The 22,701-nt window shown below is 47.7% G+C and overlaps 1 protein-coding gene across 13 annotated transcripts in view; it reads left to right on the top strand.

Moving 5' to 3' along the window:
• The window catches only part of Ralgps1 (Ral GEF with PH domain and SH3 binding motif 1), a 252,182-nt gene that overhangs the window by 78,933 nt on the left and 150,548 nt on the right, over positions 1-22,701 (top strand). For all 13 annotated transcript variants that reach the window (XM_034496562.2, XM_034496560.2, XM_076928534.1 and 10 more), the window contains one exon: positions 21,136-21,219. In XM_034496562.2, the coding sequence (XP_034352453.1) occupies positions 21,136-21,219 (84 nt within the window). The remainder of the gene's footprint in view (positions 1-21,135; positions 21,220-22,701) is intronic.

Genomic DNA, 22,701 nt, shown 5'->3' with positions numbered 1-22,701 from the left:
AGGAAGAAGAGGAAGAAGAGGAAGAAGAAGAGAAGGAGGAGGAGGAAGAAGAAGAGAAGGAGGAGGAGGAAGAAGAGAAGGAGGAGGAAGAGGAGGAGGAAGAAGAAGAGAAGGAGGAGGAGGAAGAAGAAGAAGAGAAGGAGGAAGAAGAGGAGAAGGAGGAGGAAGAGGAGGAAGAAGAGGAGGAGGAAGAAGAAGAGAAGGAGAAGGAAGAGGAGGAGGAACAAGAGGAGAAGGAGGAAGAGGAGGAAGAAGAGGGAGGGAGGGAGGGAAGGAAGGAGGGGTTGAGACTGGATCTGGCTTGGCCTTTTGAAACCTCACAGCCCACCCCCAGTAATATAACTCCTCCAACAAGGCCACACCTCCTGATCTTTGTAATCTTCAGACAGTTTCTCTCCCTGGTGACTAAGCATTCAAGTCTATGAGCCTATGGGGACAGTCTTATTCAGACCACCACATCCTGCTTTCCCAATGCTGTTGGCCTCTCCTCTGCCTTAGTGTACCTGATTTTCTTCTCTGTGGTAGCAGCTCAGGTTCCCCCATGCCCATTGCCCTGGTTGTGTCCTCTGATCCCTGAGGGAGCTCAGGAAACAACACTACCCTTCATAGATGGTTATGGGTGTCTGTAACTCCTTTGATAGTGGGGTCCAATTCTAATTTTTTTTGGGGGGGGGGGTTGAGGCAGGGTTTCTCTGTGTAGCCCTGGCTGTCCTGGAACTCACTCTGTAGACCAGGCTGGCCTTGAACTCAGAAATCAGCCTGCCTCTGCCTCCCAAGTGCTGGGATTAAAGGCGTGCACCACCACTGCCCAGCTCTAATATTTCTGCTAGAATGATCACATGTCTTCCTCTGACCTGCCAGCTGCCATGTTGGGAGCATGTTTCCTCCTCAGGCTTCCCTAGCTTGGGACATGGGCCTTATGACCTTGCTGCTGTGCAGTCATGGACAATTTGTATCAGATCCTCCAATCCCTGTGCTTCAGGGTTCAGGGTGGCTTTTTTCTTCTTTCAAGCTGCCACCCCACTTCAAAGCCTGGAAACATTTCCTCATTGTGCTTTGGGGATAGGAACCTACCTAAAATCCTCCCTCCCTCTTCACATCCATGGGCAATTAATTAGCCCACAGCCCTGACTTTATTAGCAGGGAAGCCAAGCTGTGCACCAAGAATACCATGAGAATCTACAATCCCTTAGTGCTGGAAGCCGGCTCTTCAGGCTGGGTGATGTCCTGATGGCCAGTTCCTTCTGTTCCTTCCACCTAAATTTCTCATTCTTCCAGCCAGAGCTAGTGATCACCCACTGTGGTATGGCATGTGTCATTTAGAATGGCTGTCCACTTTCCACACTGTGGTGGGATCCAGGTGAGGGGCAGGTTCCAGAGAAGAGCTAGCACTGGGAGCTGGTGTCCTCCAGGGAGGACTCCCTGAACCTAATAGGCAGTCTACATTTTGGAGACATGGGGCTCTGAGACCTTGTCTGTTTCAGACAGTACCTTTCACTTTCCTTATATGGAGAGTTCTGCGTAGGGGCTGGGAGGTGGCTCAGGGCTGCTGTGATTGAGCTCACTGCTGAGTGAGACCCCTGCAGATTAGTAGCCTCCCAGTCATCCCAGTTACTAACAAAGCCTTTGGTTTTATGGGGCTTAGGTATCCTGGAGACACTTGGCTGTCCAGAAGTGACGTTTCCCAAGCTCCTTGAGATTAGGAGAGGCCCTTCTCTGGGATTCCCCCTGCTCTCTATGAGTGCCCTGAGTGCTGGCTTTAGGTGGTGTGAGCAGCCCCTGTAGGGTCCCAGCTGCCTACAGCTGGCTCATCTGGATTCTGACAAGTATTCCTTAGATGCCTTAGAAGTGGACGGAGACCCTTCCTACAGGTGGCCATGACAGCTCTGAGGATAGGGAAGGGTATGGTCTGGAAGTCAGGACAGTTATCAGTAGTACAGATAAGGAACAGTCTTCTTACGGACTTCAGAATTCCATAAGTGTGAAGACAGTGTTTATGTTTAACAGAGGAATTGTGTTTCAATCCTTTGTTCAGATCTGGTTAACACATAAAAAGCCATTTTGGTAACTTTTGAATAAATTTGTACCTGGACTCAATTTGGGACAACAAAGTTTACTCCGTCTTTTAACCACAAGAAGCTTAAAGAACAAATACTTAGCACTACAATTTTTAGCTCACACAAATTGGTTTGTGTGGAAGGGGAAGGCTGTTCCCTATCCCCATTCCACAGCCCACCTCTGTAGAATGGTCCTGGCAGAGCCTGATGCCTGGAAATACTTGGGCTTGCCTCACTGGCCTGTCAGCCTGGGCAGGAAGCAGCCAGATAATTTTATGATCTATAAAAGCAAGCACCAGACATGCTCCGAAATTCATTGGTGTTTGCTTGTCATTAAAGATAGCCTGTGTTGTTTGCCTTCTGACTAGACAGCTGCTGGCAGGGCCCAATTTGAGGGCATGCAGAGCTCCAAAGCCCTGGCCTGTCTGCAAGTGCAGTTTCAAGCAAAGCTTCAGTTTATGGCTGGAAATTGTTTTTTGCTCCTGAGCATAGGTGCTGTGAACTCAAGTCAGCTTTCCTTGGTGGAAAGTGTGACTTCCTGGATCCTACTCATAGGACCGGTTGTGTTTTGCTTGAGTTTTTCCCCTTTGCATAACACTCACTCTTGAAGGGAGATTAGTTATACCCTGGTTTTCACTGTGCAGCAGAGTTTGAGCCATTTTGTCCTGACCCCTGCTCAGAACACAGCTGTTTCTATACCTTTTCCTCGACTTTTGGACCCACAACACTTGGGGCCCACCTAGGCTGTGGCTGTCACGTCACCATGACCCCAAGGTGTCTGTGGGGCCTGTGAGGGTCTCTGGGTCAGCTGTCTCTGATGTATGAGTAGACAGAGAGGCTTGACTAGTCTTGACATTAGATTTGCTGAGGTCAGGCCTTCAGCAAATTGAAGTCTGAGTGACATTTGGAGGAAGCCAGTGTGCACATATCCAGATGTCTGGGGTCTTGGGGTGGAGTTAGAGATTGGGATGTAATCACTAACTTCCTGTGTTGGCTTAGGCACTCCTGGGGCATGTGGGGTAGTGAGTCTCATGCTTACCATTTGGTTTCTCAGCACACATGGACAAGATACAGACCGCTTGTCAGGCTCTCTGCCTGCTGTGCTAGGGGTCCAGGATTGAGCAAGGAATCGATGGTCTAAGGGAATGGTAAGAAATTTACCTATGTGGCTATAGAGGCCACGTTAAAAGAAGATAAGTTGAGGTCCACCTGGGAGAGGAGCCAGCACTCCTTGCTGGGCAATTGGCAGAACATCCTTGAGGGGTCCCATTTGTCTGTAGCCCAGAGAACTGTTGTAATGTGGAAAAACAGAAAGAAGGGGTGTCCTGGGGAAATGGAGTAGCTGGAACACAGTAATGAAGGAGAGGAAAGGTCAGGGGCAATGGGTGGATCGGGCATTGTCTGAAACAAGACTGGTGGGAGGAGGCTTACTGTGAGTGGCTGGCTGGTGCTGGAGCTGGCAGTTCCTGGGAGCCGAGCTTTCTTGCAGCTGGACAGGCATCTAGCTCTCCTCAGCAGGACCCAGAGCAAGCCCAAGGCGCTTTGTTTCCTTGGACTTGTAATGTCTTCCACCTCTTCTGTGGCACATGCTGGTCATGCTAGCAGTGGGACACCTGCCTGTCACCTTATGTGTTCCTTATTTGTTCTTTTCCTGTCTCCCCCTTCTACCTGTACCTTAGTGTGCCTTCCTGGCTCGACTCTTCTCTTCCCACCTTGGGCTTTGACATTTATTTTTCAGAGTATATTTCTGCACCCACATTTACTCTTTCTTCCCTAATGTCTCGTCACCAGTAGCTTTAATGTTTCCATGCATGTGTATTTCAACTTTGTAGTAGTTTCCTGACGGGTGTAGCTCAACCCCAGATCTCTAAGATGCACGTGCAGGCCACATGAGGGTGCTTTCCTGGTCCTCTGTGTTTTCCCTGCTGCTCCTCCTCCCAGGCTCTTGATTTCCCTTAGGCCTGTATTCTAGCTGTCCATCATGCTTGCTTCCCCAGTCCCATTATAACCTCTGACCACACTGAAACTGTGTCCAGAATTGATGTCTGTTTTCCTCATTGAAGGCAAGCAGCCCCCAAGATGTGCAGGCTGCCTGCTTCTGGCCAGAGGTGACCGAGAATAGGGACAGCAGGCTGGGCCTGTGCTTGGAAATGAGGCTGAGGTCTCATTCCCTGTCATGTAAACAGCGGTTTCACACCAGGGCAGGCTGATGGCTCCAGCACCTGAAAGGTTTCCATACTCTTCTGAATGAGTGTTCCTGTGTAGAGCAAACATCTGAAGGGCTGGTTTTCCCTCTTGCTTTTAGGGAGGAAATGGCTTTTCTGAAAGAGCCATTCCTGCTGGTCTGTAAGACAGGGCCTTCCTTCCATGGTCATTGTCAAACAGTACACTCATCAAGACAGCCTCGCACCCTTGTGGGTGTGGTGGTGTGCAGCCGTTGCTGGAACTCATCAAAAGCCTGGCATAACTTCCAGAAATCCTCTTCTAGCTGGGACTGCAGCTGTGATCCAAAGGCATGGTCCTGGGGTGGGAGAGGATTCTTTTAGTGTGAGGTGCTCAGTGAAACTTATCTTGGGCAATACTGACTAGTCCTGCAGTGCGTCCTGCAGCTGCCAGCCGTGCTTGATTGCTGCAGGGCTTTGGGGATGGCGCTAGAGACTGACCAGCCTTTAGTCCCCGTGCCACCTCTGGCTGTGTTGTGTTGTGCAGGCACTTTTTCTTCCAAGTGAAGTCTCTTTACGCCCCATCATACCCCAGTAGACTTCCTCCAGTCAATGCTACCTACCTTGATTAATTTGCATATATTAAATTGTTCTCTGTGAATCTTAGCTTTCTCTCCCACAAAGCACAATAAATAGTAAAGTCTACTTCTTCCTTATCCTGCCTCCTTTTTTCCTTTTCCCCTTGCTTTTCTGTCTGTCTGCACAACCATTGGAGACAGAAACTGCTGTGGTGGCTTGAGGGTGAGCTGGGTGGGGAGCAGGGTGAGCACTGGGCTCAGTAAAGAGGTGCCTGTTGGCTTCATGTTGTTTCCGTTGGGAAGTGGTGGCTGCTAGCCCAACATAGAGTTCACTGAGCTTATAAGTGTTCTTCATCTTTTAAACATGTGTCTACTGTGGGGGAGGGGCACAGACCACAGCACGTGTGGAAGTCAAGAGGAAAACTGTAGGAGTCAGTTTTCTTCTACCATGTGAATTTGAGACATGAAACTCAGACCAGGCTTGGCGTCTTTTTTGTCCCTTCAGGTTTCAAAGGATTAAGTTTCTGAGACAGACTTGTTGAGCTTAAAGAGTCTGCCCATGACTTTCCGTACTGAGTAAGCCTGTTAGCATGAATTATATGTTCTAGAAAAGGGTTAGAAAGTGCACTTAGAAAGTCACATGACTGTGAACCACAGGGTTAATTCCCTCCTTTTCTTATGTGGTTTTAGCACACTAATCAACTAGCAAAGTCTCATCTGGACCAACACAGAAGGCCACATGAAGAACCACAGCTTCCTCAGAAGCACATGATGCCAGAGAATACTTTATGTTCTCCCTGATGTTAAGTGTTTCCCACAGTATGTGACAACGAGGACACAATGCCTTTGTGCAGAAAAGTATGCTGACCAGGCTGAAATTCCCCTGGGAACAGGGAGACACAAATTAGATATTGCCAAAACTCAGAGCAGTCAGTTAGGAGACTAACATTTCCTCCTGATGCTCAGAGGAAAGGTGAAGAGTCTGAGAGAAGGCCCACTGGGGAAGAGCACTGGCTGTTCTTCCAGAGGAAGGACCTGGGTTTGAGTCCTGGTAGCCTCATGGCAACTCATAGCTGTCTGTAACTCCATTTCTAAGGGATTCAGTGCCTTCTTCTGGTCTTCCTGGCACCAGGCATGCACGTAGGCCAAACAGCCACAAACACTTAAAACATGTCGGTCGGATGCTGTTCTGCAGCATCACTCTCTGACCAGGGCAGCCGCCATCTTCATAAGATCAGATGGGTCTGATTTTCAAAAGATTTTCAATAGGTGGGCTTGTTGATTGTTGGACCTCCCAGTGGCTCTCAGCCTTTAACACAGTGCCTCATGTTGTGGTGCCCCCCCACCCCACCCACATGGAATGATTTCATTGCTACTTCATAGCTGTAATTTTGCTACTGTAATGAATTGTAATGTAAATATTTTTGGAGATAGAAGTTTACCAAAGAGGTTGAGACCCACATGTTGAGAACCATCACTCTAGGAGGACGTGGGAGAGTCACTAGACTCTCACTTGTGCATCTAGCCTCTTTAATTAAAGTTTGCCCTAGTTTATACTGGTCTTATGGTTTGTGGGAGGGCTGGAGAAGATCAGGGAGAGGGAGCCCCATCCATGTGGTTATGGGAGAGCCATCATCTGTGTAACAGGAAGTCTTTCCAGTGTGCCTACTTCAGGGGCCCACAGTCCTGTTAGTAACCCCTCACCATGCTCTGTAACTGTCCAGCAAATAAATTGGTTTTCCAGGGAGAACTTCAGTAGAATTGAGTGATGGTTTTCCATTGGAACCTTAGAAGAAGCAGAATAGATATGGCCTGGTTCTGTACAAGAACGTTCTTGAAACTGTTGGGCATCAGGATTCTGAAAAAGAGTGGAGTTATGAGAAAGTTCTTGTTGTAATGCTTTAAGGACAGAGGCTTGTGGAAAGCACAGATGCAGTGAGTTGGAGCAGCAGTGGGTGTCCTGTGCACACACATTTGAGATGGAAGTTCTTGTCACTGTGGGCTCTGGCTTCAGCAGCCAGCACACTTGGCTTAATTCTGAGTCTCACATTAGCTACAAATGGGGGTGTGAGCAGATTTCTGTGAAGTGGGGCAGTAATGGAGCCTGTCTCATGGCTTCTTGTGAGGGCAGTGGATAAAAGTGTGAGCCATTCAATTGGATGGTGATTGGATGGTTGGTTATTTGAAGGGTGCTCTGTGTTGTTCACTGTTTTCCTAGTGAACACCTACTGAGGCTCTAAGCAAGAGAACTAAATGTTGTTTTTTTTTTTTAAAGAGAACATGTAAAAGATGTTATGTCCCATCCTGTCCCCAGTGGTAGGGTGAAAATAGACATGTAGCCCTGTGGGCTTCCTGTGGGCTCATTGGTTTGTGGCCTGCTGGTTGCTGTGCTAAATTCTGTTAATTGGGGCCCCTCCTCAGTCACTTGAACCAGAGACTGCAGGGCTGCTCTTGACTGCCAGGGCACTGACAGCTGGATCTAATTGTGCAGAGCCGTGCAGACAAGGACTGCAGAGGGAATGTTTTGGGAAATCTGCATCATTGTGACCCTAAATCTAGTGCATGCTTTCCAGCAGACAGTAGTTAAGGATTTGCAGAAACAGTAGTAGCTGGAAATGAGTTGTTATTCTATAGAATGAACAGGACTGAAAGCCAAGGACTGAAAGACAGATGGCTTCTGCTCATTCAGTGACTATTCCCATGCATACACCCAACTCTGTCCCTGCTGGCTGTCCTCTTACCCTGTGGGATGTGCCTGGCAAGAGTCCTGAAGCCAGCATGCTGCCTTCTCTTGGACGCTGTCTCCTTCCTTATCCACTTCCAGCAGGTGTTTGTTTCAAATGGCTGAAGAGTTACTCCTCCAGGAAACAGTATGTGTACCCCTTGCTGTGTAACCAGCCAAGTGTGGGCACAGCAGAAATAGCCAGTGTGCCTGACCTACCCTGCTGTTGTTCTTGCTTTTGTTATCTCAGTATAGCTCACCTAACACTCAGGTGAGGCTTCCCCTCAAGAGATGATTCCATGCCTGCTTGGTCTGGGGCTTTCTGTCTCCTCTTCACTCCTCTACTGTCCCATCTTCTTCCTCGGTCACATGGGCTCTGGATATCCTCAGCCATGCTGAGGGGCTCCTAACTTGGCCTCTGTGTGTGCCCTTCCTGCTGCCTGGATCCTCTTCCACTGCATAGTTGCAGGGCATGACCCCCATTGCTTCCAACCTTTGTGCTAGGCCAGTTTACCAGGCAGGCCCCTGGAGACAGATATCCCTCTCCTTCATCCTGGACAAAGTTTTCCCCAAAAAACTTACCTTTTCCCTATTTACTACAGAGGTCTTCTCTCTTCCTTCTACGATCCATGGGCATGAGTGTATATGAAGCTTCCATTTCTGTATTTCCTTGACCTACTCTAAGTCTGGAATGAGTGAAAATAGAACCCTCTCACATCTGCCTAACACTAGTATCCTCCTTTTTTTCTTTATCTTGTTCATATCTTTTTTCTCCCTTCTTCCCTTTCCCTCTTCCTCCTCCTAGAAAGATGAGGGGGGGGAGAGAGAGAAAGAGAGAGAGAGGGAGGGAGGGAGGGCGGAGGGGAGGGGAGGGGAGGGGAGGAGAGAAGAGGAGAGAAGGAGAAGAGAGGGGAGGGGAGGGGAGGGGAGGGGAGGGGAGGGGAGGGGAGGGGAGGGGAGGGGAGGGGAGGGGAGGGGAGGGGAGGGGAGGGGAGTTGCACTTGATGGCCCAGGACTGAAGGGGTCATGTAAAGGAGCTGAGGCATGGCACCATGAAGAGAGCCTATGAGAGGCTATTGCTGAAGCCTAGTTGCAGCGGAAGACCCCAGTGTACTGGAGATGCCAGTACCATGGGATGATCACCAAGGACAGCAGCAGCAGTGGAGTGGACCAACCTGAGCTTAGAGTGCTACAGAGGGCAGAGCTGGAGAAGTGACACCAACCCTTTGGAGAATCCTAGAAGATCATGTGTAGAGCCCAAACATTGAAACAAGAAGTTGTGACATTGAAGTTGCCTTGGATACTCCAAAATGTTCTAGATGCCAGAGCCATGGTCTGTCTGCTGAGGAAAGCTGCTAACAGGGAGTGGAACCAGCCCCAGAGAAAGAAGTTTGTTGCAGTCAACAAAGATGAAAAAGGAGTTGGAGATGTGAAGAGCACATTGACATCAGACATGGAGATGCAGAGTTTGGAGTTTGCCCAGCTGGTTTCCTGTCTTGCTTTAGGGATTACAGTTAAGTGATTGGATGAATCTCAGAAGAATCTTTGAACTTTGGACTTCATCGTTGTTGAGACTGTGGGGACTTTGGAAGTGGGACTAAATGTATTTTGCATTATGCTATGTTTAGGTATGGCCCCCATAGACTCATATGTTTGAACAAGCCTATGGGGCCAGGGAGGATTGTGATGGATTGTATATGCTCGGCCCAGGGAGAGGCACTATTAGAAGGTATGGCCCTGTTTGAGTAGGTGTGGCCATTTTGGAGTAGGCGTGGCACTGTGGGTGTGGGCTTTAAGACCCTCATCCTAGCTCCCTGGAAGCCAGTATTCTGCTAGCAGCCTTCAGAAGAAGATGTAGAACTCTCAGCTTCTCCTGTACTGTGCCTGCCTGGGTGCTGCCATGTTCCTGCCTTGATGATAATGGACTGAACCTCTGAACCTGCAAGCCAGCCCCAATTAAATGTCCTTATAAGAGTTGCCTTGGTCATGGTGTCTGTTCGCAGCAGTAAAACCCTAAGACAATGTATGACCACAAGGATGTGATTTTATGGTAGCATTGTGTATTTTGGAGTAAACTTAATTTTAAAGGTAGGATGCCATGCATCATTTTCCCTTCCAAACTGTAGAAGAAAACCTAAAACCAAACTGCTTTCTTTCCTGGCCATGTTGGAGTTTTAACTCACTGATACCTGGGTTTCCTGTTTTATTCTCTCTTATTTCTCCTCTTTTCATTACCCCCTGCTTTCTGGAATTGTTGGACAGCTCACCTTCCCATTGACCAAGCCTTGAATTTCCCATTCAGAACACCATGCCTCCCTTAGGTAGACCTGAAAAATGGTAAACTAACCGACACTGTCACTGCAGCAGAGACACAGACAGCACCACTGACACTACGGATGGCACCTGTTCCTTGGTGTCCAGTGAGTGATGAGCCTGGGTTGTGTTTTGTTGTTTGATGACTTGAGGCCATTCTAAAGAGAGTGGGCCTTGGGTGTACAGTTCTCTGGGGCCCACAGCTGTCTTCTTTCTGTCTGTTAATTTCTCAGTGATGGGTATATGCACATGTACCTAAGGGTACAAATATTAAAATATACCATGCTCAATTACTGTGTGTATACAGAAATAGTAAATGATCTGTATAATATTCAAATATATACAGTGAGGAATTCCTTGGTTTTGAGTTTATAATCATCTTCTGTCTATTGTTATTTGCCTTCATCAAGTCTTTAAGACATGTCTAAGCTTTCTGTCTTAATTCCATTCATATCATGTTTTCATTGCTCTGGATTTTGCTCTCCTGCTCTAGGGCGAACTCACTGCTCCTCAGCCCTTTGCCTAGCTGCCATTGTGGGACTTTCTCAAGCTTCCCTGTGCTTAGAGAGGGAGGCTTAATTTCTTGCAGTTTGAGAGATGAATGTTGTCCTGTCAGCTACTGCATAGCCACAGGAGAAACACTTGCCTGCCACAGCTCCCTTCTGTGGCTTCGTCGTCAGTGTCCTGTGTCCCTGTAGCCAGCGACTCAACCTTACCCTTACCCTTGTAACTTTTCAGACTGTCTTCAGGACTGAGATCATGGGACACTTCTGTGTGCTGGTTCCTTTCCTTAGCCTAAAGCAGCTGGATGTGTGCACTGCTACTGTATTTTGCCTGAGTGGTTTTGGTTTCATGAGTAGCCTAGGATTGTTTAGCCCCTCACTGGCTGGTTGAAGTAGAGGATGTGGATGCCATGAAGGCGCACATGATGTGAGGTAGATAGAGGACCTCAGTGGGTGCACACCTACCTACTAGTAGGGGTCACTGGCGTCCAGTCGCCTTCCCAAATGGCTGCATGACTTGACACTCACAGATGATCTGTGACTATAAAAGCACACACTAGGTATGGGATCAGTTTGTGTGTTACCTGTCCTCCATACATCCTCTTAGGCAAAGGTTCTCAAAAATCAGAAATGCTTATTTTTCTTTTTTATAGAAAATTGAATGATCTTCTCATCTTTCTTCAAGATTTTTATATTTATCTTATGTATATGAGTGCTCTATCTGCATGTACACCTGTGTGCCATAAGAAGGCATCAGATCCCATTGCAGATGGTTGTGAGCCACCATGTAGTTGTTAGGAATTGAACCCAGGACCTCTGGAAGAGCAGTCAGTGCTCTTAGCTGCTGAGCCATTTTTTGAGGCTGGTTTTCTTATTATTGAGTTGTAACTTTTTTTTTTTTTTTTTGTATATTGTGTGTGTCCTTATTTTTTTTAAAATATTACCAAATTTAAAATGTTTTTTTTTTTTTAATGTTTTTAGTCCTTTATGTTTTCTTTTCTTTCTTTCTGTTTTTTTCTAGACAGGGTTTCTCTGTGTAGACCTGGTTGTCCTGGAACTCACTCTGTAGACCAGGCTGACCTCAAAGTCAAATAGATCTGCCTGCCTCTGCCTGCTGAGTGCTGGGATTAAAGGTATGCACCACTAGTGCCCAGCTGTGTTTTCTTATAGTGGCATATCATCTTTGAATACCCCCTCTGCTTTGTGGTTAAGTTTCCATTGCCCTGGTCTTTAGCTTCGCTGCTGTGGATTCACTCCTGTATCTGGTGGCTTGAAGCTGTGTGTATTCTTTCCCTTCTGTGTGGCCAGGGCAGGACACTGAACTGTACCCCTCCTGCATGAAGCTAGGTCAGATTGATGGACTTGCAGGGTGTAGAACCTCAGACTCTGGCAAGTGTGGAGATTTATTCTGGAGTGCCAGAGGGAAACCTCAACTTTTCCACCCTGTTTCCCCTGACAAGTTTGCTGTCTGAGCCCTGTCCTCTGCCCAAGTTTCATCTTCCTCTTGCTCCTGGTAAGGTAACTAGGACCCTATTTGAGCCTGCCCCTCCCCCCACTCCCCACATCACAGTGCCAGTGCACCCCACCACCTCTGCAGCCTCTCCTCCCACAGTCTACCTAGGGGCTCTGTTTCCAGGTTAAACACACACACACACACACACACACACACACACACACACACACATGCTGATTTCCAGAGATCCTGTGGAGTCACTCATTGATGGTTAGGGCCCTTCCACCCCGACTCTCTTGGTAGCTTGAGTTTATCTTTCCTGTGAGCTTTTCCTCCTGGGATATACTAGGCCTTGTAGGAGCAATGAGTCACTCACATGTGTTGCCTGCTTTGGATTCAGAGTAGCAGTATCTGTCGGTGGTTTGGGGGTTTGTCATAAGGATGGGTGATGGGCAGAAACCCAATTTCAGTGACAGACCAAGCCAGTTGCTCTCCCACGCTTGACTACAGCTAGTCTCAGTGACCATGACAGCTGAGAAAGACTCAGACTTATGTGAACAGTAGCACATGTACATAACTAACTGTTCCTACTATGTTCAGATCTAGGGAGGGCATATAGCTCTGGATGTGCCCTCTCAGTAGATGGGGACCTGGCGAGGACCAGTTTCACTTCCTACTAGCTGTGACCTTAGGTAAGTGGCAGTCTCTTTGAGCCTTGTCTAACCAAGTGGAGATGACGCGTAACCCATGTCACTATGTAGACTTAGCAAGTTACACACAGATGTGCCTGCCAGAGCCCATGGGTAACATGCAGATGTGCCTGCCAGAGCCCATGGGTAACATGCAGATGTGCCTGCCAGAGCCCATGGGTAACATGCAGATGTGCCTGCCAGAGCCCATGGGTAACATGCAGATGTGCCTGCCAGAGCCCATGGGTAACATGGAGATATGCCTGCCAGAGCCCGTGGGGCATTTGGCACACAGTAAATGCTGCTGTTTGCACTGAATCTCTGCTCCTGGGAGAGCTGTTAGCTCATGGCTAAAATCCCTTTTATCTTTTATATTCAGCCTTTGCAGCCAGAGGCCACATAGCCCTTTCTGGCTTGGTAGATCCCTAAGTCAGCTCTGATGCATGCTGAGACCCCTAGAAGCTCTTGCCTAGGCACTGCCATGGTAAGTTATGGCCTGTCTGGGTGTCTGAATGGCACCTTGTCATAAGTATATTTTGTTGGAAATGGTGAACATGTTTGTGTCTTTCCATAATAGCAGAATTTATTGAGTCACAAGAAAAATCACAGGTGACACCAATTCCATTGTCTTCAGTTCACTAAAAACTACTGATTCACTTGGCAGACATGGCCACTGGCAAGCATAGCTCTTCTATTCCAATCTTAATTACTAACTCTCAGGTCACATGTTTGTCGTGTGTGTGTGTGTGTGTGTGTGAGAGAGAGAGAGAGAGAGAGAGAGAGAGAGAGAGACAGACAGAGACAGACAGAGAGACAGAGACAGAGACAGACAGAGAGACAGAGAAAGAGACAGAGAGACACACACAGACACAGACAGAGATAGACTACACAAGAGTCAAAAAGGCCTTCCTTAAGGCAGACGTAGACAGCAGCCACAGACAAGAGGAGTAGTTGCCAGTGGATCAGAGAAGGCATGACCTAGTCTTAGAGTGAGAGGTGCAGGGCTGTGGGTGCATTTAGTGAGCCAACTCAGGCAGGGATATGCTGTCGCATCAAGTTGAAGCCCTGGGGACAGAGTTGGGAGTGCACTGTCTATTGGTTATATGATGCAGGCACCCGATGGTCAGGTGGTGGTGTGACCACAGGAGGACAGATTTATTCTGTATTACAGTTTAAAAGAGTTCCATTTATTGTGGTGGGAAGGTATGGTAGTGGGAGTGGCCTGTTCAATGCCGTCAGTCAGTCAAGAAGCTGAGAAGTGATACTTGGCTGGCTCTCTTCCTTTTCCCTTCTGTTTACTCTAGGACTTGAGCCCATGTTGGTATGGGCTTTCTTATCTCTGTTAAACCTCTGGAAACACCCACTACAGACATTGTCCAGTCTAGGAGGAGCTAAGCCAGTCAGGTTCCCATGAAAGATGAACAGTTAGATCCAGTGTTCTATGACCCTTTGATATGACCCAGGACAAGGGATTGCATCATGTTTTGGTAAGTTCACAGGTCTGATTTCTGAAAGGTTTTGACAGGTCCATGTATTGCTGACAATTTAATATATTGGTAGGTGGTAATATTTTATATAAATAAGTCTGTACCCTGTTGTTGCTGCTGGGCAGTTAGTGGTTTGTTTCTTGTGCAAACCAGATGTGAGGTCAAACTACCTTGACAGTTGAACTCAAAATGGAGAAAACCTCTGTTTTACAAAATAAAGTCATTAGGGCACAGAATAGCCAAAGTGACTGTCCTGTTTTCTAGGGGGTGACAGCCCTATTGACCCATACTTGCTGGAGCCCCTGTGGAGTCCAGTAGCCCTCCCTGGGCTTAGGTAAGGATGGAGTCTTGCTACCCTGCCTGTCTGCTGCCTGGACAGGTCATTTGCCTGCTTGTTGTCTGTTTTCTCTTTAGAGATCAGAGGTCCAGAGGTGAAGGTTGAGTGAGGATGATGATGTGCTTGATGATCGAGAGCAGTTGCAAGATGCAGAGTTGACATCAAGCACATCTGTGGGCCTACAGTGAGTGCCTAGGGAACCCTGCAGCTCGTGCTGGCTGACGTGGGCCCTCTTAGGTACCAGGGAGTTCTAGAACCCCAATGACTTTTAATCTAGGGTCTTGGTCCTGCTTCTGCCTGTCCATTGCTCCTGTTCTTGGGAGTGTTGTCTTACTAATTTAGTCTTTGTTCCAAGCACATACAAATGCTGGCTCATCTAGACCTGTGGTAAGTGCTGCTGTCAAGGCTGTTTTCAGATGAGGTCTGGCTTGTTCAGGATACAATAGCCATAGATTCAGGGCCATTTACAGATGACTAAGTAAAGACAGTCATGGAGACTTAATGACTTGTCTTAGGCTAAAGAGGGAAGGTGTCAGCAGGTACGGTTGACTCTCTAACCACTATTCGCCAGCCTTTCTGTGGTGCACATGCTTTCAGCACTTACTCCTGAGAGTAAGGGCAGCTCTCTGCCAGACATCTGTCGGAATGTCTCCTGGGAGCTTGTCATTCCTTATCTGTACACCTCTTCGAAGATGACTTCCTGTGGGCAGCAAGGCTTGTATATCCCTCAGGGACTTGCTGGTCCCTCTATTGCTTGTCTGTCTCATGAACCCACTCTTAGCCCTCTATCAGAGGGCTCTAATACTCCCTTTACTCAGTCAGACCCCATTCCTGTCTACACTGGCCCTGCTCCAACTTCTCAGTGGCCTCCTGGCTTTTGTCTGCCAGCTCCTCTGAAAACTCCATGAATGAACCTGGCAGTTTTTCTCTTTGTCTCTGTGGTCTTTGTTTTCCTTCTGTCAGAAGGTGGGGTGGGAGGAGGCAGGATAAAGCTTGTAGTGGCTCACAGACGTAACATGGTGCCTGTGACTGGTGCCAGATTCATGGTGGTCCTGGAGGTCTGAGCCAGTGACTCTTTCTTAGGTGACATGTTTTCCATGTGGATATGCTGAGAGTGCATGCATTGGAGAAGCCTGACATTGGAATTAAGCCACAGTTGGAAGGCCACATGTTGATCCTAGCTTCCTATGGCTTGGAGGCTGAGATGCCATGGGGGGAGGGTTGTCAAGGATGTCACCCTTCCCAAAGACTCCTCTTTCAGAGATTACCTCATTGCTCTATGCTCAGAATTATTCCTTTCTTAGGGCAGTCATGGTGTCTGACTTACAGAGCCCTAAGCACAAATCTGGTGGGGCTCACCTTCTGACTGTGGGGCTCAGAGATGCTATGTCAGATGAGCTAAGACCAATGTTGGCTGTTACTGTTGCCTAAGAATGCACTAGGTGAGAATGTTACAAGGAAAGTGCTTTTGTGCCAGTTAGAGATCTTTCCATAGGCAGTGCTAGTAATAAACATTTGCCTTTCACTGGCAAAAAGAATGTGTAAATGAATCCCATGTTGCTGAGATTTTTGTATATGGCAGCTCTGTAGACACGCCTTTTGGATCTAGGCCTGCAGAAACTGAGGTGCTTTGTGGGAACCAAGGGAGGTGTATCCAACAAGGAACATGGAGTCTTCGTTGAGCTCAGGACAGGAACATGGCCAGCACAGGGCTGAAGCCTATGGCACATGTGTGATCGCCAAGCAAGCAGCAGGATGTAGAAGGCATGCATGAACAGATCCAGGCGGGGCTGGGGACCTGCATCAGAAAAGAGTGCCTGGAAGATGGGACGGAGGACAAGGACAGTCAGGCAAAGACATGGCATAGAGGAATTCATGGGACAGTGCAGGGCTGTGGTGTCCCAGTCAGGAGTTGACATTGCTAGACAAGAGACCAGTGGCAGGAGATCAGGGCATGAGGATGGTAGGAGGGAGAGGGAAGGCAGTTCAGGAGAGTCTACTGTGGAGGAGAAGGAAGGGGGCTGAAGGAGATAGGTGGGGTGTGCCAAACATCTGATATTATTATTAGTGAGTGAGGCTTAATGCACACAACATGCAGCAGGAAGGAGAGAAAGAAGAGGAGGTCTCTGGGAAGGCTGAATTGGGATGGGGCCAGCTTGTGTGGCCTCTGGGAGGGAGCCCTGCAGTGGTACACAGCTCCTCCTCTCAGCTTCCATTTTCCGGTGGACTCAGGGAATCACATGACAGAAGGCAAGACTCAGAGACTCTTAGCCTCCTTTCATGCCTCTTGACCTCAGCCCAGGGTCAGATCTAGCTGGTCTAGATGCTCTGTAGATCTAGGGCATTGGGAGGACCATGCCAACCCTGGCTCATCCAGGATTTAGAGCTGCCAGACCTTCCCAGCCTCAACCCAGATCCCCTTTTTTGTTAGAGCCAGTTTTGTCTCCTTTGGTCAGTGTTAGCTTGATCACAGTCAAATCAGTTCTGTAGCATGGGCCCTTTTAGGCCTTGGTCACTGGAACAGTTTTGTTCTGTTTCTTCACATTTTCCAACCACACTTTATACAGATGGAATCTCTTGTAATCCTGTAAGGCCAAACATATAAGAGAAAGAGTGCCAAGGAGGTTGGCCCAGAGAGTGGCTTAGTGTAGATAGAATGGGCTGATTCTGTCTGACATCTTGATAAATCTTTCTGTGCTGAAGTTGGGAGGCTTCAGTGCCAAGGAGCTCTCAGACCTCATCTCCTCAAAAGACACTGAAATACATGCTGTAGTCCAGGCGCATGCCCAGTATGCCACCACCCTGCTCCAGAATCTTCCTCCTGCTCTCCCCTCTACAGCTCAGGGAGATTGCCAACATCCACATCATCCTCAGGGATGGAACCAATGCTCAGGACTCTGGTTCAGGATGCTAGGCTGGGATTCAGAGTAAGGCCTTTCTACTTGACAGTTTTGCTCAGTGCAGGCTGTCAAAGTGCCTCTCAGACACAGTGGAGGTTTTAAACTTTTTAAAAAAAGATTTATTTATTTGTTTTATGTATGAGTGCTGTCTGCATGTACACCTGAATGCCAGAAGAGGGCATCAGATCCCATTACAGATGGTTGGGATCCACCATATTGTTGCTGGGAATTGAACTCAAGAACTCTGGAAAAGCAGCCAGTGCTCTTAACCACTGAGCCATCTTTCCAGCCCCATGAGGTTTTAATCTGAAAGGTATCCTGTCTCCTGTTGCACAAGGCTTCCTAGAGAACTGCCAGATTACCCCACCCTCTCCACCAAACACCAGTGTTCAAATCAAGGCCTCAGAGATATTCAAACAGAATCAATTCATAGTAGATGTGAAAGTACTCTCCTTGACTATTGCCTGTATGACATAGGTGAAAAGAGAAATAGAAGCCATTTCAAAACAGTAATGGGAGCGGAGAGGGAAGGAAGCACTTGGTGTTGGAGCTGGTGCTGAGCAGAGTTCCTGCTACCCTCACTGTGGTATGTACCCCACCCCTGGGGAAGATATCCGTGTCACTGTGGTATGGACAGCCAGGATCAGGGCTAGTTCTGTACTACCTCCCTTCCAGGTGTCTTCCCAGATTGTCATGGTGCAGAAATAAGAACATGGAGTCAGAATTAAACACACACATACCTATGCGTATTCACATACAGCCTTGCCAGGCATGCACACACTTACTGCTACTGCTGTTTAGTTTTGAATACAGGAACACATGGAGAGAAACACATCAGAGATTAGACACTAAGCAGTCTAATTCCTGAACATTGTTTAAATGCACAAGTTTTATATTTGATTAAAATCTGCAGTTTCTCAGCATTGACTGGGGTTCCCAGGAATGTAGCAGGGCAGTAATATAATATGTGCTGTAAAAGTAACTTTTATTTGCCAGATGGAATTGTCATCTCAGATGTTTACTGCTGAATGAGCTCTCCCTTTTTAGATCTTTCTGAACTCTGGCTGGCTGGTTTAACTCAGCTGTTCTGGCTGAAACAACTCTCCAAGCTGACTGATTCAGTTCAGCTTCTCTTGGCTTCTGACTGAATTGCTCTGCTGGCCTCATACTAACTTTGGCAATATGTTCTAATCTTCAGGTTTCTTCTCATTCTCTGGCTTGTTCTGCCTTCACCTGTTTCTAGTTTGTTCTTTCTGTCCTGTCTCCGTAAAACTGTCCTGGTAAAACTGCCATGTACACACACCGTATACCATACCACCCCTTTTCCTCTCTCCTTGCTGTTAATTAGTCCTTCTTCCTGCTATTGTTGTGTGAGTTGGGCATATCTTGACTCATCTTTCTCTTGACTCATTCTGTCAATTTTTCCTCTGACTCATAACTCTGTCTGCCTCTTTATTAGATGTCACTTTCAAACATTGCTGCTTCCTTATATAGCCTTACCTTTATTGTTAGGGATTAATGGTGTATACTAAGAGTTTGTCTGTATTCCAGGCAGATCATACTGTAATCCAGAACATGTCTGCATTCCAGCCAGATCTCATGGACCTAGAAGGTCTTTGGATATGATCCTTTGCCAGAGCAGCCATGCTGCTGAATTAAAATCCCTCTACAGTGTGCTTAATGGTATGTGCCGCACAGTGGAAGTAAATGTCATTGAGGCAGATGAACTGTGCACTGGAAATGAATCCAGGTACACATTTCAGATAAGGTGCAGACAGCAAACAGGTAAACCCTATGGCACCAAGAGATTCATTTAGGTGTAATTTTGAGAAGTAGAGTCATGGCATTCATTCAGGAGAATGAATACTTATCACCAATTAAAATAGGAAGTGATGGTTTTTTATGAGAAAACCTGCATGAAGGGCCTGTGTGTGGACTGCCTGTGGGGGTACTGCCTGGGTAGGCACTACCTACGCATCTACTCCAGTGGCATCTGTCAAATGCTAGTCTTAGTTGATGTTGTTGTCAGACTTGGGATCTAAAATTGTGAAGTTGAGAAAGACTTGACCAGGTCCTGACTCGTCCTTGTGGGGGTGACAGTGGTTGTTTGCCTATGTGAGACAGCCAGGAAGAGGTGTATCTCAGCTCTTGACTGGTCTTCATGTATGCCCATGTCCAGGCAGTTCATTTTTCAGTCACACAGGCTACAATTTGGCTCTAGCTAACTTCCCACGTGTGCCTGCTGGGACTCATCGCTGGGTCCTGAGATGCCCTGATGAGCATTTGCTTCAAATATAACTGTTCAGCCAGCAAATTGTTTTCTTTTTCTGTTTCTACTCTTCCAACCCCAGCTTCCATGTTTGTTCCAGCTCATTGGCAGCTGATTCTCACTGAAGATCTTAAAATGTTCTGCGTGTATACTTTTTAAAAGTGGCTAATATGGTGGAGGCCTGGCTGGAACCAGCAGGTCTTAGAAGTCTAGCTAGAGAATGTTTCTCCCCTCTTCTCTGTCAGGACACCCCACAGCACAGGCTGGGGATGCTGGGCCTTTGATGGCCTTGCCTTGATCTTCTTATAGCCTCTGAATTGTTGTGCTGGTTCCTAGGTTCTTGGCCTCTTATTCACAGATTGCAAAGCGGCCAGAAAACTTTATGTAGAGCAAAGTAATAGTGGATGTCAGGAAGAAACACGATGCCAAGAGTGGTAGCGGCCACATGAGTAAACTTTGTTTTTCTTCTTTTTTTTTTGTTTTTGTTTTGTTTTTCAAAACAGGGTTTCTCTGTATAGCCCTGGCTGTCCTTGAACTCACGCTGTCTGTGCGCGTCCTTTCTCATGATGCATTTGGTTTTAGTCATGTGCATGCCTAGTATGTACAGGCATGGGATGGTAAATAAGGGATTCTCCCCAAAAGTTCACTCCAAGGATACAGCTTGCCTTATTGTTTAGGTACTTAAACAAATTTAGGCTGGATTGGGCCCCCAGCCTTATGCCTGGATATAATTGAAGTGTGATCTAATAGAATCTCTCTGTCTAATGGTCATTAAATGGCAGGAGAAACTTAACTCCATTGTTCTAAAAGGGGAATGCTTTTAGCTCAGTAGAGGTGGTCATTCTGGCTTGCTAACAGGCATCTAGGTGGTTTGGTCAGAGAAGAGTATGTGTACAGCAATGCAGTTTTGAGGTGTCTCATGCGCAGTATTAGAAGAGGGGCATGTATACAACCCGTGTCAAATAGAGACTGACGTTGATAAACTAGACCCTGTGCTTGCCTGCCTTGACAGGACCCCCACATGATGGCTTCTGTCATCCAAACAGGAGCCATCTTTGCTGAGAGGTAGAACTTAGCTACTTTGACTTATCAAATCATACTGCCAAGCCTTCTGGGAGATTGGACACATGCTCCTGCACTGGTGGTACTTTTCTGTCTTGTCTCTGTATAAAAAATGGGAGGGTAGCTTCAGGAAGGAATCCAGGTAGTCCCGGGGGCATCTTTAGTTGCTTGATTGCGAGAATGAAAGCTGTTGTGTGACAATAAAATCCGAGATTCCTCAGCTGGATCTTCATTTCAAGCCTGGAGCCCTGGAGCCATGTCCAGGATGGGCGAGTCCTGCTGGTTTAAGCATTGACACCCCCCTCAGACAATTTGTACTGTACAAAGTATCTTCATCCCAGAGAGGCTGGCAGAGTGACAATAGTAAATATTTTGGCAGAGAAATCTTGGGAAATGGGGTACAACGGTGGGGGAGAGTACTCTGTGTTTCTGCCTTTTCTCTTAGTGGGCTGCTGCACCGTCACCTGCAGACGTGGCCTCTCCCCTCCCCAGTGAGCTTGGGCATAGCCAGGGTGGCAGCACTGCCCACCTCTGTGCTCACAGGACAGGCACATGCCCTTTGGCTTTGCATCCTGACTGAATTCTGTTGACTCTGCTTCCCAGGAATTGGCCAGCTGCGGATGGAGTAAAAAGGAGAAACACAGTCTTGCCCCGAACGTCGTGGCCTTTACCCGGAGGTTCAACCAGGTAAGCAGTGTCCCTGGAGTGTCTGTCCTCATGGCAGCCCACTGTGCCGGAAGCCCTTCAGGGGCCAATCCCAGCCTCCTGGCCCTGGGTCCCACTTCTCTTTCCTGACTGCCCACTGCTGTTCAGTGTAGTTTACAAAGTGAGTGAGGCAGACTCTTCTGTGCTGCAGCCACTCCACAGGAGCTCAGGTTCTGCTTGATTGGGCAGGGGATCTAGCCATGGCTTTCCCACTTGCCTCGCTTCTCTGCCTCCTTTTTTCTCCAGGCTCCAGTCCCAGGGTCTGCCCTCTCTGCCATACCTCTGTCCCGTGTCCTGTACTCTTGGCCCAGGACTCTTCCTTCCTGTTTAACTCCTGTATCACTTCTGCAGGAGCACCCATCAAACACATCATTGCAACCATTTTTGTTTTTCTCCGTGTAGTCCCCAGTTTAATTGTATGTGTTTGTGTGTTCTGTGTTCTCTGTGAGGACTTGTCTGTCCAATTCATCATCAAGCCTGCCATCTCGTCAGTGTCAGGTTCCTATGTAAAGGACCCTCAGTAACCACGCGTGAAGCAGTGAGTGGGAGCTTAGAAGACACTGCTTGAAGTGTACTTCCTCGTATTCTGACCCACCTGGCCCACGTGCTGCAGTCTGACTTGGTCCTGCCAGAACTCTGGCTTCAAGTATGAAGAGCCTCCTTCTCCTGCAGTGTAAAGATTTAGGCTCATGGGAACAAATGAGAAGCTCAGAGGCAAATGGACCAACTGAAGGGGCCAGTGCTTCTGCTTTCTCCCCCAGAACCTCCTGTGCTATGCTTTGATAGTAAACCGTCTCATGGTTCCCTTTGCACAAACCAGACCTCCACACAGGATTCTTCTCAGTTTTTTTTTTTCCTTTGTTTTTCTGGTTTCCAGTGAGGACAGTGACCTAAAGGTTGCATAATTGTGTGACTGGCCTTCTGGGTTCTGGGGCCCACATTCCCTTGGAGTCTTGGTTTCATCTGGGCCTTCCCTCTCGGAAATGCCTGACCCTGTACATCACTGTTTTTCAACCTCTTAGCCTTCTGTGCCTCTGCATCCATCCATGGGCAGCAGGAGTCTGGGACAAGCACTGGCTTATAATTTGAGATCAAGGCTGGGGTGGGCATGCTTTGTTTGTTTGTTTGTTTGTTTGAGGAGGCCCGATAAGAGCCGAGCACAGCATAACTGCCTCTGTGTTGGGAGGGCTGCACAGTCTGTTTGAATAGAGAAGTGATTTCTCTTTATATTGTAAATCTTTTCCTATCAAACTGACCTTACTCTTAAAAAAAAAAAAGAGAGAGAGAGAGAGAGAGAAAAAAAAAGCCCAGTGTAGTGGTGCACACCTTTGATCCCAGCACTTGGCAGGCAGAGGCAGGTGGACCTCTGAGTTCAAGACCACCCTGGTCTACAGAGCAAGTTCTAGGACAGTCGAGGCTACATGGAGAAACCTTGTCTTAAAAGCAAAACAAAACACACACACA

Source organism: Arvicanthis niloticus, chromosome 2, assembly GCF_011762505.2.
Source record: "Arvicanthis niloticus isolate mArvNil1 chromosome 2, mArvNil1.pat.X, whole genome shotgun sequence".
In the NCBI taxonomy this organism is placed as follows: Eukaryota; Metazoa; Chordata; class Mammalia; order Rodentia; family Muridae; genus Arvicanthis; species Arvicanthis niloticus.
Note: the sequence above shows the minus strand (reverse complement) of the source record. Positions and strands in the feature narration are given on the sequence as shown.